The following is a 12500-nucleotide window of genomic DNA, read 5'->3' as shown; positions in this document are numbered from 1 at the left end:
AAAACAATCGCACAGAGAGCCTGCAGAGGAAGTGGTCTCAGTCCGGACACGAACCATTCTGTAGCTCTTAGGTTGTGGTGAGAACATGATCCAACCTCGAGCTGACGCACCTACAGTACGAGGCCTGCGAGTTTGAGCTCAAAGGGTCCCGTAGAATCAGGCGATATAGGTTTGAAAAAAAGCCTTAGTCTTGTTTTTTGTTTTTTTTCCACACATTTCTTGTTTTCAATGACATATTTCTATTCCTGTCGCCGCCTCACCTGATGAAGTAACAGCAGAAGATGAGACTCAGGATGAAGACAAAGATGCCCGTCCCAAAGATGACCATGTAGATGTTGAGAGGCAGGTCCTGGAAGGTGATGGGCGGCATGGTGCACGACTTGTTGGAGTAAACCAGTCCCAGACCACAGAAGCACCCTGAACAAAGACGGAGGGAAGATTTAAGACACATTCGCGTGAAGACGCAAAAACAGAAACGCAAAGGCCTTAAACTGCTACACACAAGGATACGTCTCGAAACACAGCTGAATGCAACTGCGCACATGCTTAAAGTGCTCTACTATTCATCGTCAGCTGAGAGTCAGCTCCGTCCTCCTCTAATGGAAGTCAGAAATTGAAGCTTTACACGCATACATGCACGGACACAAAGGCTTGAGGAAAAGAGGTAGAGAAAGACGACCGCCGCACTGTCCTGTGATGGCAAATGAGTCCCTTTTCAAAGTAGTACGTAAAACACCCTCATTGCGGTATCCAAGCAACATGGCTGCATCTCTTATAGATCCACACTTCTTTTGTCTGATAACAGGTCGGCGTAGTTCAAAGGCACGAAAGTGGACGGACGAGAGCAGCTATAGCCGCAGACGGAAAAAAAAAAAATTACATTTGCTCAGGCCCTCTTTTGTGGAATTAAAATGTAATAATATGTAATATGTTTTTAGGACGCTGATGAAATCCAGTTCATTAGTTTCAAGACACTCAAAAAAAGTCTTGAGAATCAGCGAGTACAATTTGATTGAAATGGCAGCAAAAAGATGTCTGGACTCTTGTACAGGAAGGTGAATCATTCATATAAACTAACAGGGACTGTTTTCATGTCTTGAACTGAGTGCTTTTAGGAAGAACTTCGTGCTCCGACCCAAACAGATGGTATCTCCATTAAGGGTGCCTCCCCCCCCCACCCCCCCTCTTTGTGTCGTCCTCCTTGCTGCAGCGCTACACTCCTGTGTGTGTGTTTGTTTTACCATGAAATAGATTATCACTGTAGCACTGCTATTTGCAGTCAAGGTCAGTGGTAGAGAGGTGGGGGAGGGAAGAACAAATGTGGCCATGAACCACTGGACATGTTGCACTGCGTGTGCAGTTCACAGTATTTCACGGAGGGGGGGGGGGGGGGGGGGGAGAGGTTTGATGTATATATAAATCGAGACGAACCACTAATTCACCGATTTCAAGGGAGAAACTAGCGCAGAGAAGCAGCGGTAGATTAGACAGACAGGGACACAGAGGGCACACTTGTGTGTTGTGTGTCTGCGTGAGTAATGAGAAGTCAGTATCTGCATGTGAGAGGGGGCTTTGTGAGATCGGGGTCACACTAACCCCAGTGAGTGAGAGTGAATCGCAGCTATAACGCAGGACTCATCGCAGTGTGCCGATATGAACCTGCCCACATTAGAGGAGGAAGACGTGTGCCGCAGAGGGAAACGAGGGAATCTGCAGATTCATGATCATGATAGAGAAATCCAGACCCTTCCAGGCTTATCTCACGGTAGAAACAAACTGTATGAAATAGCCAAAAACACGTTCACCAGTTACTCCTTCTTTTGTGTGAAGGTTTGCTGCTGTTTCTGTGCTCCGTTTTCCCTCCCACAGTCCAAAAGCATGCAGGTCAGGTGGACTGGAAACTCTAAATAGTTTGTAGGTGCGAATGTGTTGTTTGTCTATGTTTGCTGGTCCTAAGACGGATGGATGGATGAATTGATAGATGGACAAATGGGCAGACGGATTGGCGAACGGTTCGATGGACGGATTGGCAAAAAAAAAAAAAAAAAAAACATGAACAGAGGGACAGGCAGATGGACGGATAACTATATGGACAGACAAACTGGATGTACAGATGAGTGGATACATGGACAGACGGGACGGAGGGATGGATAGACTGATGAAAAGAAAAGGATGGATGGACAGAAAGAGATGGATGGATGGATGGGGGTTTGAAAAAAACAGATGAATGGGTTAATGATCCAAACTGACGGATGGATGGAGACCTTCACCAGTTTTGTATCCCTGTGATGGGTATTATGTTCTTGTGGAACACTTTTTATATATATATATATGTATATATATATATATATATATATGTATAGATCGTGGTATTTCTAGTCAGTCCTGCAGCCAAAGTGACACGTTGACATTTCTATTTGACATTTCTCCCGCCTCACGGTGAGATTGCGGCGCGAGAGGATCGATACTTCGCGCCTCGTAGTTCCACTCTCTCCGTATGAGCGGCGATGCTCCATTTATCAAGGCTCGCGGCGGCGGCTGCACATTCAAGTTCCAGCGCTAAATGGCTTCACTCAGCGAGAGGAGACCTCGGCGTTTGTAAATGAAACGCAAACTGAAGGACGTGTGTGCAGGGCCGCACAGCCAGTATCTTACAAATCAAGAGGTCAGCACTCAAAACTCGTACTCTCTCAGGAACGTTTTGACTAGCCGCCAACCAAAGTCTGTTCAATGTTCCTGGTGTTTAAAGAGAAAACACTAAATTGCACATTCCACACTATCAATTATATCTTCAGGTCGGCGTCTTTGTCATATATGTCATATGTCAGGTGTCAGTGAGGCGTTAACAGAACCACCAAAAAAGATGCTTTCATTGAAGTAACAGTTTGAGACCAAAGAGGTAAAATTATCAATTTTTTTCACAAAAATGTACATACAACAAGTATAAATTTGAATACAATTGTTCTTCTCTCCTCCCTATAAAGTAGTTGAAACTATCTTCATCTACACAGCTCTGTAAAAAAATACCTAATAATGTTATATGATATAATAAATCAGTCACAGGGGCATTTCTTCAGCAGTACTTTTACTTTTGACACTTAAAGTACAGTTTGCTGATAGTACTTTTTTCCTTTCCATAAGTATAGGTGAAGTTATCCCAGAAAGTCCCTACTTGCCTTAAAACAGTCCAATGTTTGGATATTTAATCAGAATCGACATTTAAAAAAAACAAACCTCGCAAACTGTGAAACTGAACATGGTGTCAGCTCCTCCGTATTCATATATCACTGAGTGTCATATACCTGAGGGTGACCGTGGCTAAGTGGAGAGCAGGGCCGCCTTTCAATCAGAGAGTCGGTGGTTCGATCCCCGGCTCATGTCTAGTCTCATGTCAATGTGTCCTTGAGCAAGACACTTAACCCCAAAATGTCTCCCGTAGCTGCGTCTACAGTATATAGATAGATACTGAATTGTAAGTCACTTTGGATAAAAGCGTCTGCTAAAATGACTGTAATGTGTCCATGACCTAAGTGTCCACAATGGCAGTTCTACACACGCGACGATGTGAACAAACAAGACAAAGACGTAGATGCAGATCTAATGTTCTCCATCTTTTCGTCGTGTCAAACAGTCTGCTTCACAAAGATCGTCAGCAGACAAAGAGACACAGCCTGTGGGAGAGCACATGTTCCTGTATTCATGTCACTGCACAGCTGATGGCACAAATCACCTGTGAAGCTGCTGCAGACTCACAAACCAAGTCTGGGTCATTTGTATTCAGGTCTCTCTCTCTGTGTGTGTGTGTGTGTGTGTGTGTGTCATGTCCCAACCTTGTGTCTGTCGGTATGGATGGGTGCCCACGTCTTCCTCCTCCACCTTTTGTATATGCATGGAGAGCAAACAGCTATATATGTGGTATTTTGCTTTGGGTGGAGCCCCGCATGACCACTGACCTATATATCGGCACACTCTGGAGGCGCCCCGTTGCCATGGCGCCAAGAGTAGCAGATGCTGGGGGGGGGGGGTTGGAGCCTAGCCTTTAGCGAAAAGTTCTCGTTTTTGAGTGAATCCGAGTCGGTCGTATTGAGTTCCGGCCGTCAGACAGATTCTCGTGACGTCGTTCAAAAAGGCAGGAAAGTCCCCTCCGTGATTTGATAAGAGCTGTAAAACACGTCGACTGTGACAAGCTCCTGTGAGACGCCTGGTCTGGATTTGTCCTATATACGCCGCCGCGTTCACACAAAGCTGCTTTTGCAGCTGCTGCTGCTCGCATTAAAGACAGAACTTCACATCAAATATTCAACAGTTCACATTGTGGGGGGGGGGGGAGACACTCAAGCCTGCATGCATGACTGCTGCTGCTGCTAAAGAAGAAGAGGAAGAAGAGAGTAGATATAGCGCCCGAAACTCCCTAACACATGCATGAAAGTACTACATGTGTCGCGCATAAACACTGTAGGCATGATCACTCACAGATACACAGAGCTGAGCTGTGTGGCTGCCTTCATTTTTTTCCAGCAGAATGTCACTCTTTGATACTGTGTGTCTGTGTCTGTCCCTGTGTGTCTGTGTGTGTGTGTGTGTGTGTGTGTGTGTGTGTGTGTGTGTGTGTGTGTGAGTGTGTGTGTGCGTGCACGCTGTTCCCCCTATGAATAGCAGGGGAGTTGAGCAGCACAAAGGGAGTAATTGTTTTTGTCTGAACACCGCCAAACAGTCCACCGAGGAGGCTGCTGTGGCTGCCGCTCTCAAATAGGCAAAGCCGGAGGAAGAAAAAAAAAAAAAAAAGACGACTAATCCATCATCTTCACCAGGTTCCAACGTGACAACGAAAGCACTGACACACCGGTTCACCGCCATGAAGGGATTCATTTTTGTTTCGAGGATGACAGATGCGCCTCCGTAACGCAAGCGGCAGTTTTCAAACAAGACAGAGAAAGTTGTTCATACTTTTTTTTTGGGGTCCTTTTGGAGATAATTGGTCGAGACCGTGAAGATTGTAAGTGAGAGGCTGCAGATAGAGTCAGTCAGTGTAAACAAGATTAGCCAGAGAGGCAAAACGTTACACAGAGAGCACAAAGACTGGCCTTGTGTGGCTCTCAACTGGAATTAATTTGGATGGAAATAAAGGATTCTATTGATTAAGCAGCCTCTTAGTCCACCAATCAATGCACAACTTGATTAAACATTCAGATAATTGCTCTTTTAACATGTCTTTCAGCTCAAATAATCCATATCAGCCATTTATGGAAGATTATAGAAGAGTATACCTGCCTTGAAATATAATCAGAACGAGGGTAAAACCTAAAGTCCTTCTATACAGCATTTATAAGCAGTATACAGCACATGTAATAAACGGTTTATAACGTACTATAATGTAAATTTGATCTGATTCATCCGTATAACATCTACTCTATTAATTGTTTTGTCTATTATTATGTGAAAATTGTGGAAAATACCCGTGATCATTTTCCACAGCACAAGGTGACGTATGCTATCTGTTTGTTCTCCATCGAAGACCGACAGCCTGCAATGTAATGTCCAGTAATATGTCCAGTTCACTGTCATTTATGACAAAGAAAAAGATTCAAATCAACACATTTGAGGAGCCATTTTGGCTTGAAAAAAAAAAAAATGACAAACGAATAGATTAGTTGCTGATTCTGGCAATCGATTCATCGCCTAATAGTTGCAGCTCTAATAATGACCTTATAGGAAGATATAAACAATATATTTAGCTCTTACAACTTCTCATATGAAGACATATTTTACACAGTTTTACTATATTGGCATTCAATATGTTGTGGGCCTCCACCTATGGGTGCTCACAGGAGTCAAAGTTGTTGACAAATACATTAATAAACACTAATAACGTATAGGAGACTTTCTATAACTGTATTACAGTGCGTGATAAACCATTCATCACGTGCTTATGAAGTAAAGTGCAGGACTATTTTGATGTCACTGTTATGCACCACAAGTCTTAATAGGACTGGTTTTGGTTTTTTTCTTAAGTCTAGGTCCTCACAATAGAAATAGAACACACTGGAGTGACTCGGAGACTTGCAATCCAGCTCAATTATATCACTGGCCGCGAGAGACTGACAGGCACATATCTCAGAGGCCTAACAATATATATATTAAAAAAAAGGACTGCTCACCGTTACACCACTGAAATGGGTGCATCAATGCACCAGAGGGAGTCCCTTGCCGGCGGGATCCGATTCGTGTTTACCAACAAGCCGCAGCCGCCCGGTGCAGATGGATGACCGCAATAAAGTGGCCCGAGTAGAGCCGGTGACTGTCTGCCAGCAGTGTGGACGAGACAATGGCACCTGTAATAAAAATAATTTAAAAAAAAAAAAGACCAATAAAAAGGTGGACGTAAAAGCAGGTTTTTCTTTTCCTCTGTCGACAGCTGAAGCGGGGTTATCCTTTGTCACTAGTTTGGTTCATCCGTGCAGGCTGAAAAAAGGAAAAACGAAGACGTGGATCCCCCCCCCCCGTTGTTCTTCTTTCTTCCTCGCTGGGCTGTTTCGACTCTGTTATTATAATAGACGGCATAACACTGACCCAGCGGCGGCATCTGTGTGACAAACTACAGCACTGGCTGCATTTGCCTATAGTCCCGCCCCCCGCAGACGCATTACGGACGTGCGGAGCGACCAATCGTCGGGCTTGCCTGGGTTCGGCGTAGCGTTGTGACGGCCTGGCTTGGACGGGGGCTGCGTGGTTTCTGCCATCATATCCTCCTTTTTTCCTTATGCATATGTGTGCTTTACAGGCTAATTCGTTGCCACGACTTAAAGAAAGACACAGAGGTTGCGAGTCCAAATCCTCTCTCGGTATTACCCCTCTAGGCCTTGGGGGCAAACTGTATGGTGCTTGTGGGCCCCTATGGACCCCCCACTTTTCTCCCACACTTTATATCCATATTTTTTTTGGGGGGTGGGGTAAGAATGTTGGTTGGAAAAGCTCTGAAATGTTTCATAATTGTGCCACTAGTACAGAGACCAAACAACAAGATGTAATAACATGTGTTATTGTTGTAATAGTCAGTAAATGGTAAATGGACTTGCGCCTCTCATGCTGTCATGACAGGGGCCACCATATACAAGGACTAAACCTTCACACCCATTCACAGTGAAGGGCATATATAGCAATCAGGAGCAATCAGGGGTTGAGTGTCTTGCTTAATAAGGATGCTTCGACATGGACTGGATGAGCCGGGGATCGAACCGCCGATCTTCGGATCGGTACCCTCGCTCGTGCACGAGGGGGTTTCCCCAGTCTCCAATAATAAAAAACATTTTTGATAAAAAAAAAAGGTGGTTAGGTGCCTGAAATAAGGTCTGTGGCTCGCATGAGCTGAAGAGACGTTTAACGCTCTGAGCTATTGAGACGAAAGACGTCACTAAACACCCCTTTAATTAATGCATTTTGAAGCTTTAAAGTGTCTTTTAAAAGACAGTTGCTAGCAAGTGGCTAAATGATGCATTAAACTTGATCCCTCGAGTTGACGTTAGCTGCTAGCTTAACGGATTAGCACCCTTATTGTTCGTTCCTTGATTATATGTCTAAAAGAAAACAGTCGAAGATGAGCTAAACTAGTTCATTAAGCTGGACAGATAAGTTCAAAGCTCTTGAATGCTGTTAAAATGTATTTATTGAGACGTAATATGTGAGGATGTTGCGTTCGCTGCTCGTCTCTGCCACCATCTTCAGTCTTCATCTCCACTACTCAGCAAATATACAACCTTCTCCATCTTCGTCATCCTCTTGGGAGCCAGGGACGGACACTTTTCTTATTCCCACGGCTAATTCATTAAGCGGTGCGGACATGTTCTGATTGGGATTGAAGCGCACTGGGATTCAACCTAATTGCGCCAGCTTTGATTTGGTCACAATTTTTGAAGAACTCATTGAGTCCCACATTAGGCTTTCTGTGGAAACTGGCCATAAATTAGTCAATACTAGGAATTTTGCATCATTTGAAATGCTAATTGGTCTTGGTTGTGCGTGCAGTTGTGTGTCGAGCCCAAGAGGGGAACAACTGAAAAAAGATTCCAGTAATGAAACGGAAAGCAAAGCGCGGTAAAAGGAAAGCGCATATAACAGATTATAGCGCTAAGTGACAATGAGACACCACAGATACACTTAAACAATCATATGTTATTGTCATTTTATTAAGCTGTCATTTATTTAGGCGTGTGCTAAGTCCAGTAAAAAAAAAAAAAAAAAGTCAACTTTCTAGCTTTTTTTTCTGGAGGTTTTCACATCTTTTATTACAAATGTACCCTAAAGATCCACCCTAGTGTTCTACTACATAGAGCTTCATCTCCAAAAGGACAATAAAAAAAAAAAAGCTTATATATGCAAATAAGCACAATAACAGCATGTACACATGTTTTTTAGAGGACTAGCTTTTGGCTAACACCTCCCTCGGCTGCATATAAAGTGCTGTGTTGTGCGCGCAGAGTGACACACAGACAGAGCCGCTAGAGGATTTCAGAAGAAATAGATCTGTTCATATCCGGTGAAGTTTCCAGCGTAGACGGGCGTGTCGTTGTTAATCAGTGACGAGGCCTCTTCCTCAGGATTGTCAAACTGATGTAAACTTCTCCTTCCTACACAAAGTGAGATGCGTGTGATTAGAATAGAATAGACACATCATCTCTGTGGGACAGCTGGGAACAATAGGATTTAGAAGTGTTCAATGGAATATTTGTGATATCTTTTTTTTTCTTCTTTTTTTTATAAAGTTTAAGTCATATTAATCTTCTCTCTTCGTCTAAACCGGCTGAACTCTTTGGGTCTCTGGGTGTTGAATTTCAAAGGGCCTCAATCATTGTATATATCCTTTTGTAATGGAATATCAATATATATATATTGTGATATTGTAATATATTCTGGTTTATGGATACAATAACCATACCTTTATATGTTTTTTTTGCTTAATCTAGTGAAATACAAACCTACAAAATTCCTGCTCACTTTCCCATTAATTACCAAGACTCTGGAGGAACACCAGTCTAATTTGTCCCACCACATTTTCTCAATAAGACATTTACACTTATGTGGACATATAGGATCTCTAAAGTTGTGTTTTTGCCTTCAGCAAAGCGTCTCTCATTCAACCCACACACACACACACACACACACACACACACACACACACACACACACTCTCCTGGCTGCATCCAGGACAGGTCCTCTGAGGACACAGCATAGTCTGGGGTAAGTTAAGTTAACTAACGTTACACTGATTCTCATAGAGGGACAGACGTTCAAGAGAGGGACAGCAGGGCAGGGTGGTCCCCATTGGGGACAACCTCCACTGAGGGAGGACAGCCTCCACTGAGGGAGGGACAGCAGGTTAAAGGACAGGGCTGTAGGACAGAGTAGTTTCAGTAGGTGTTAGGTGTATGTGGGAAATATGTATTTTGTTTATGCCCATAGGTGCAGCGTGAATCAGGGTTGAATCCTGAATGGGTAATAATGCCGAAGTGTAAACAGTGGCTTTATGTTTGCTCCACATGGTAAGCCTAACATTAGCGTTTGGCAGTAGGTCCATCCAATGTGTATTTGGGCTCTTTATCCAACTTGACCTCTCAGATCTTTCAAAACGCAAAATACAAAAAACCCAAATTTTACAAATAATGCCCTTTTGTGATACAACGATTGCAGAGGTTCACATTGTTATCATCTGTTCTTCTACTTTTGAAGGAGTGTTTTGTCGCGCTTGCAGGCAATGGTTCCTAAAATGAGACCCTTTTGTGGAGGATGGGGCTTTCCATTACAGGAAGGATTATCTGGAGCACCGTATCAATACAGAGCACCAGCAGCAGAGCATTAAATGCCACAAATCAATTGCATTAGTTCATTTACTAAGCTTTACTCCAGTCCCGTCATCAACCCATTTCAAATCACGAATGCTTTTGAGCATCATTAAGGAGCATGCAGCTCAAAATGAACACAAAACAATGTATGGTAACTTGGAAGTTTGTGGTTGTGGAAAAAAAAAAGAAGAGTTTAAATGTCTTTAGCCCAGCTGTAATTCAAACATATGGCCTCAGCTGCACATGATAACTGCATAATCTTCTCCAATAAAAGAAGAGCACAAACATTGTGCCTCAAACGCACCTTTTAGTTTCTTTAATTTGCTCTAATTTCTTTACTTAAACTGTGTGAAGACTGTCGACTGTATGCTCTCGTTGATTCTGCGTATTGACCGTTCCTTACCTTAAACTCTATCTTGTCCACCATGATTTGCGACTGTGACCTTTTTTCCCCTGTGTCCTCGCCGCCCATATTTACGCAAACCAATGTGAGTACGATTGACTCGTCTACTAGAGCCCAACGGTCTTTGTTGATCTAGCCGATCGATTTTGCTCTCAAAGCGCACCAGACTGATGCACGGAACTTTACAATGCTGCGTACATTTTAACATGTTTACAGTTAAAAGGAAAACATCAGCCTTCTTTTCAACACTTGTCAATACTAGTGTTAGTTCAATTACTAGTCGTGAAACTTTTATTGCAATCAATATAGATCGTGAGATTTCTGGAAATTCAATTTGGATAATATTCTTCATATGGTCTCACAGTAAGTATCATCATAACCCACAGCCAGACTCGACAACTGTCGATACAATCCAATAGCAATCATTATTGACATTGAGTGTTTGTCGTCTTACCTTCATTGACAAAAAACTGAGCCAGCAGAGAAGAAAGCTGAACGGCGTGAGCGGAGTGAGGATAGTTCTGCTTCCTCTTCCACTGGAAACGATTCACCTCCGGGTGCCACTGAACTCCATAGAAGGGATACGTTTTACCTAAAAAAAATATATTAGTTAATATAGTGTAGTAATTACAACTTTTGTCAATTGACATAGAAATCATCTTTAACCTTCTATGGTTGATGCAAAGCGGACTCCGTTCTCTGCCACGTTTGTAGACAGCAGGGAGAAGAAACTCAGGCAGCTTCTCATTTTCCTCGAAGGTCTGAAGGAAACAAACATCTTATTAACCATACAGTATTATTTATGTATTAACCTTGTGTCACCAGCCCCAAATTGTATACAGTACTCTAGATTTTTAAGGTCACATAACTGTGATAAAAATGTTGTTCTTGTATTTGCTTTTGGTGCCGTGACGCTTTGTTTTCTTTGCCTTGGATCAATGAAGTTTATCTTATCTGTCAAATCTTGAGTTTCGTGGACAGATGAACAATAATACCCATGTTTCTGTACACTATGTGCTGGAATATCGATGGCCTAAGGTGCGCCAAGTGGTAATTTGATTTAACACAAATTAAATTAGGAATATGCGCCGTATGAATGTAATATCACCTGAAATCTAAATTACATAATGAATCAAATTACAGTACCACAAACCAATGTGCGCCTGGGGATTTTTTTTGGGGGGGGGGCCTTGGGGAAGTAATCCAGCTTTTGATTAACCACACACAGTTTATGAAGAAGAACTTGTAATGAATGTTAAACTTGCGGATTGTTCAGGTACACATTTATAAGGTCAACAGTACCAGTCATATGTGACAGAAAGCCTGCGGTGACGCAAAGTCTTTTATTTCCCAGCAAGGTAACGAACTACAACAACGGGAAGTGAAACATGCTGTACAGCGTTACACTTTACTGTACCTTCACTGCAACTCCTTAGTGGTGAAAAATTGCCAGTGAGTGGTTCTTGGGTCAAAGCCTTCATAAGACTGTTGGGGAACCCCTCAAACATCCTACTAGAGCCGGCCTCTGCAGACAGAAATACATGTCAGAAAAGACAAAAAAAAAACAACAGAACACACGACGATTTGTAACCTGCTTTCTACTGACACCAAGTGGTACGATCCAGAACATTTTACCAAATAATGTAATAGTCCACTTTATTTAGACATTCACTAAACGCCATGAATTATAAAAGACATTCACACATGAACAACAATAACGCAGGAAGCTCCAACCTGTGGTTAGGTCGAGGGGCAGCGCCACGTTCTCAGCCGTGGCGGCTCTCCAGCAGATTTTCTCCGGCCACCAGCACAGTCAGCAGCTGCATGCCCATGCATGTACCCCAGATGGGGAAGAAAGGTCCCCTTCATCATTGGCCTGCAACACACACACACACACACACACACACAACAGAGTCACTTTTTGTTCTGAGACAAAAAACAAAAACTTATTCAGGATAAAGATTAATTTTCTGTAAGAGTAAATGTCGTGCATTCAAAATTTGTGTTTAGTTAAAAGTACCGTATTGAAAATAAACTGCAATTTAATATCAAATATATTAGTCCTCAGTTCAAACCTTTCTTTCAGAGTAAAATTTTTGGATGGATTAGTGATAGTAAAACGTAATTTAATGTAGGAGCTGCACATACCGTCAGTTTTCTTGAACTTCACTATGTTTTATGAACTTATTGTACGTTTTACCAGCAAACTAAGTGAGGTAAAAAGTATTATCTGTCACTATGAAAATGCTGTGCGGTTAAAA

General features: G+C 42.7%; 1 protein-coding gene and 1 pseudogene across 2 annotated transcripts in view; both read right to left on the bottom strand.

Annotated features, from left to right (window-relative positions):
* The window catches only part of rnf122 (ring finger protein 122), a 15197-nt gene extending 8689 nt beyond the window's left edge, over window positions 1-6508 (bottom strand). For both annotated transcript variants that reach the window (XM_068703768.1, XM_068703769.1), the window contains exons 1-2: window positions 6159-6508; window positions 261-417 (exon numbers count right to left, since the gene is read on the bottom strand). In XM_068703768.1, coding sequence (XP_068559869.1) covers window positions 261-417; window positions 6159-6183 — 182 coding nt within the window. In that variant the 5' untranslated portion in view covers window positions 6184-6508. The remainder of the gene's footprint in view (window positions 1-260; window positions 418-6158) is intronic.
* A 1657-nt stretch (window positions 6509-8165) lies between these two features.
* The window catches only part of LOC137867121 (gamma-glutamyl hydrolase-like), a 5642-nt pseudogene continuing 1307 nt past the window's right edge, over window positions 8166-12500 (bottom strand).

This window comes from Cebidichthys violaceus, unplaced genomic scaffold, assembly GCF_023349555.1.
Source record: "Cebidichthys violaceus isolate CVI_PGR_0920_01 unplaced genomic scaffold, fCebVio1.0.p SCAF_9, whole genome shotgun sequence".
Taxonomy (NCBI): Eukaryota; Metazoa; Chordata; class Actinopteri; order Perciformes; family Stichaeidae; genus Cebidichthys; species Cebidichthys violaceus.
This window is presented reverse-complemented; position numbering and strand designations above follow the sequence as displayed.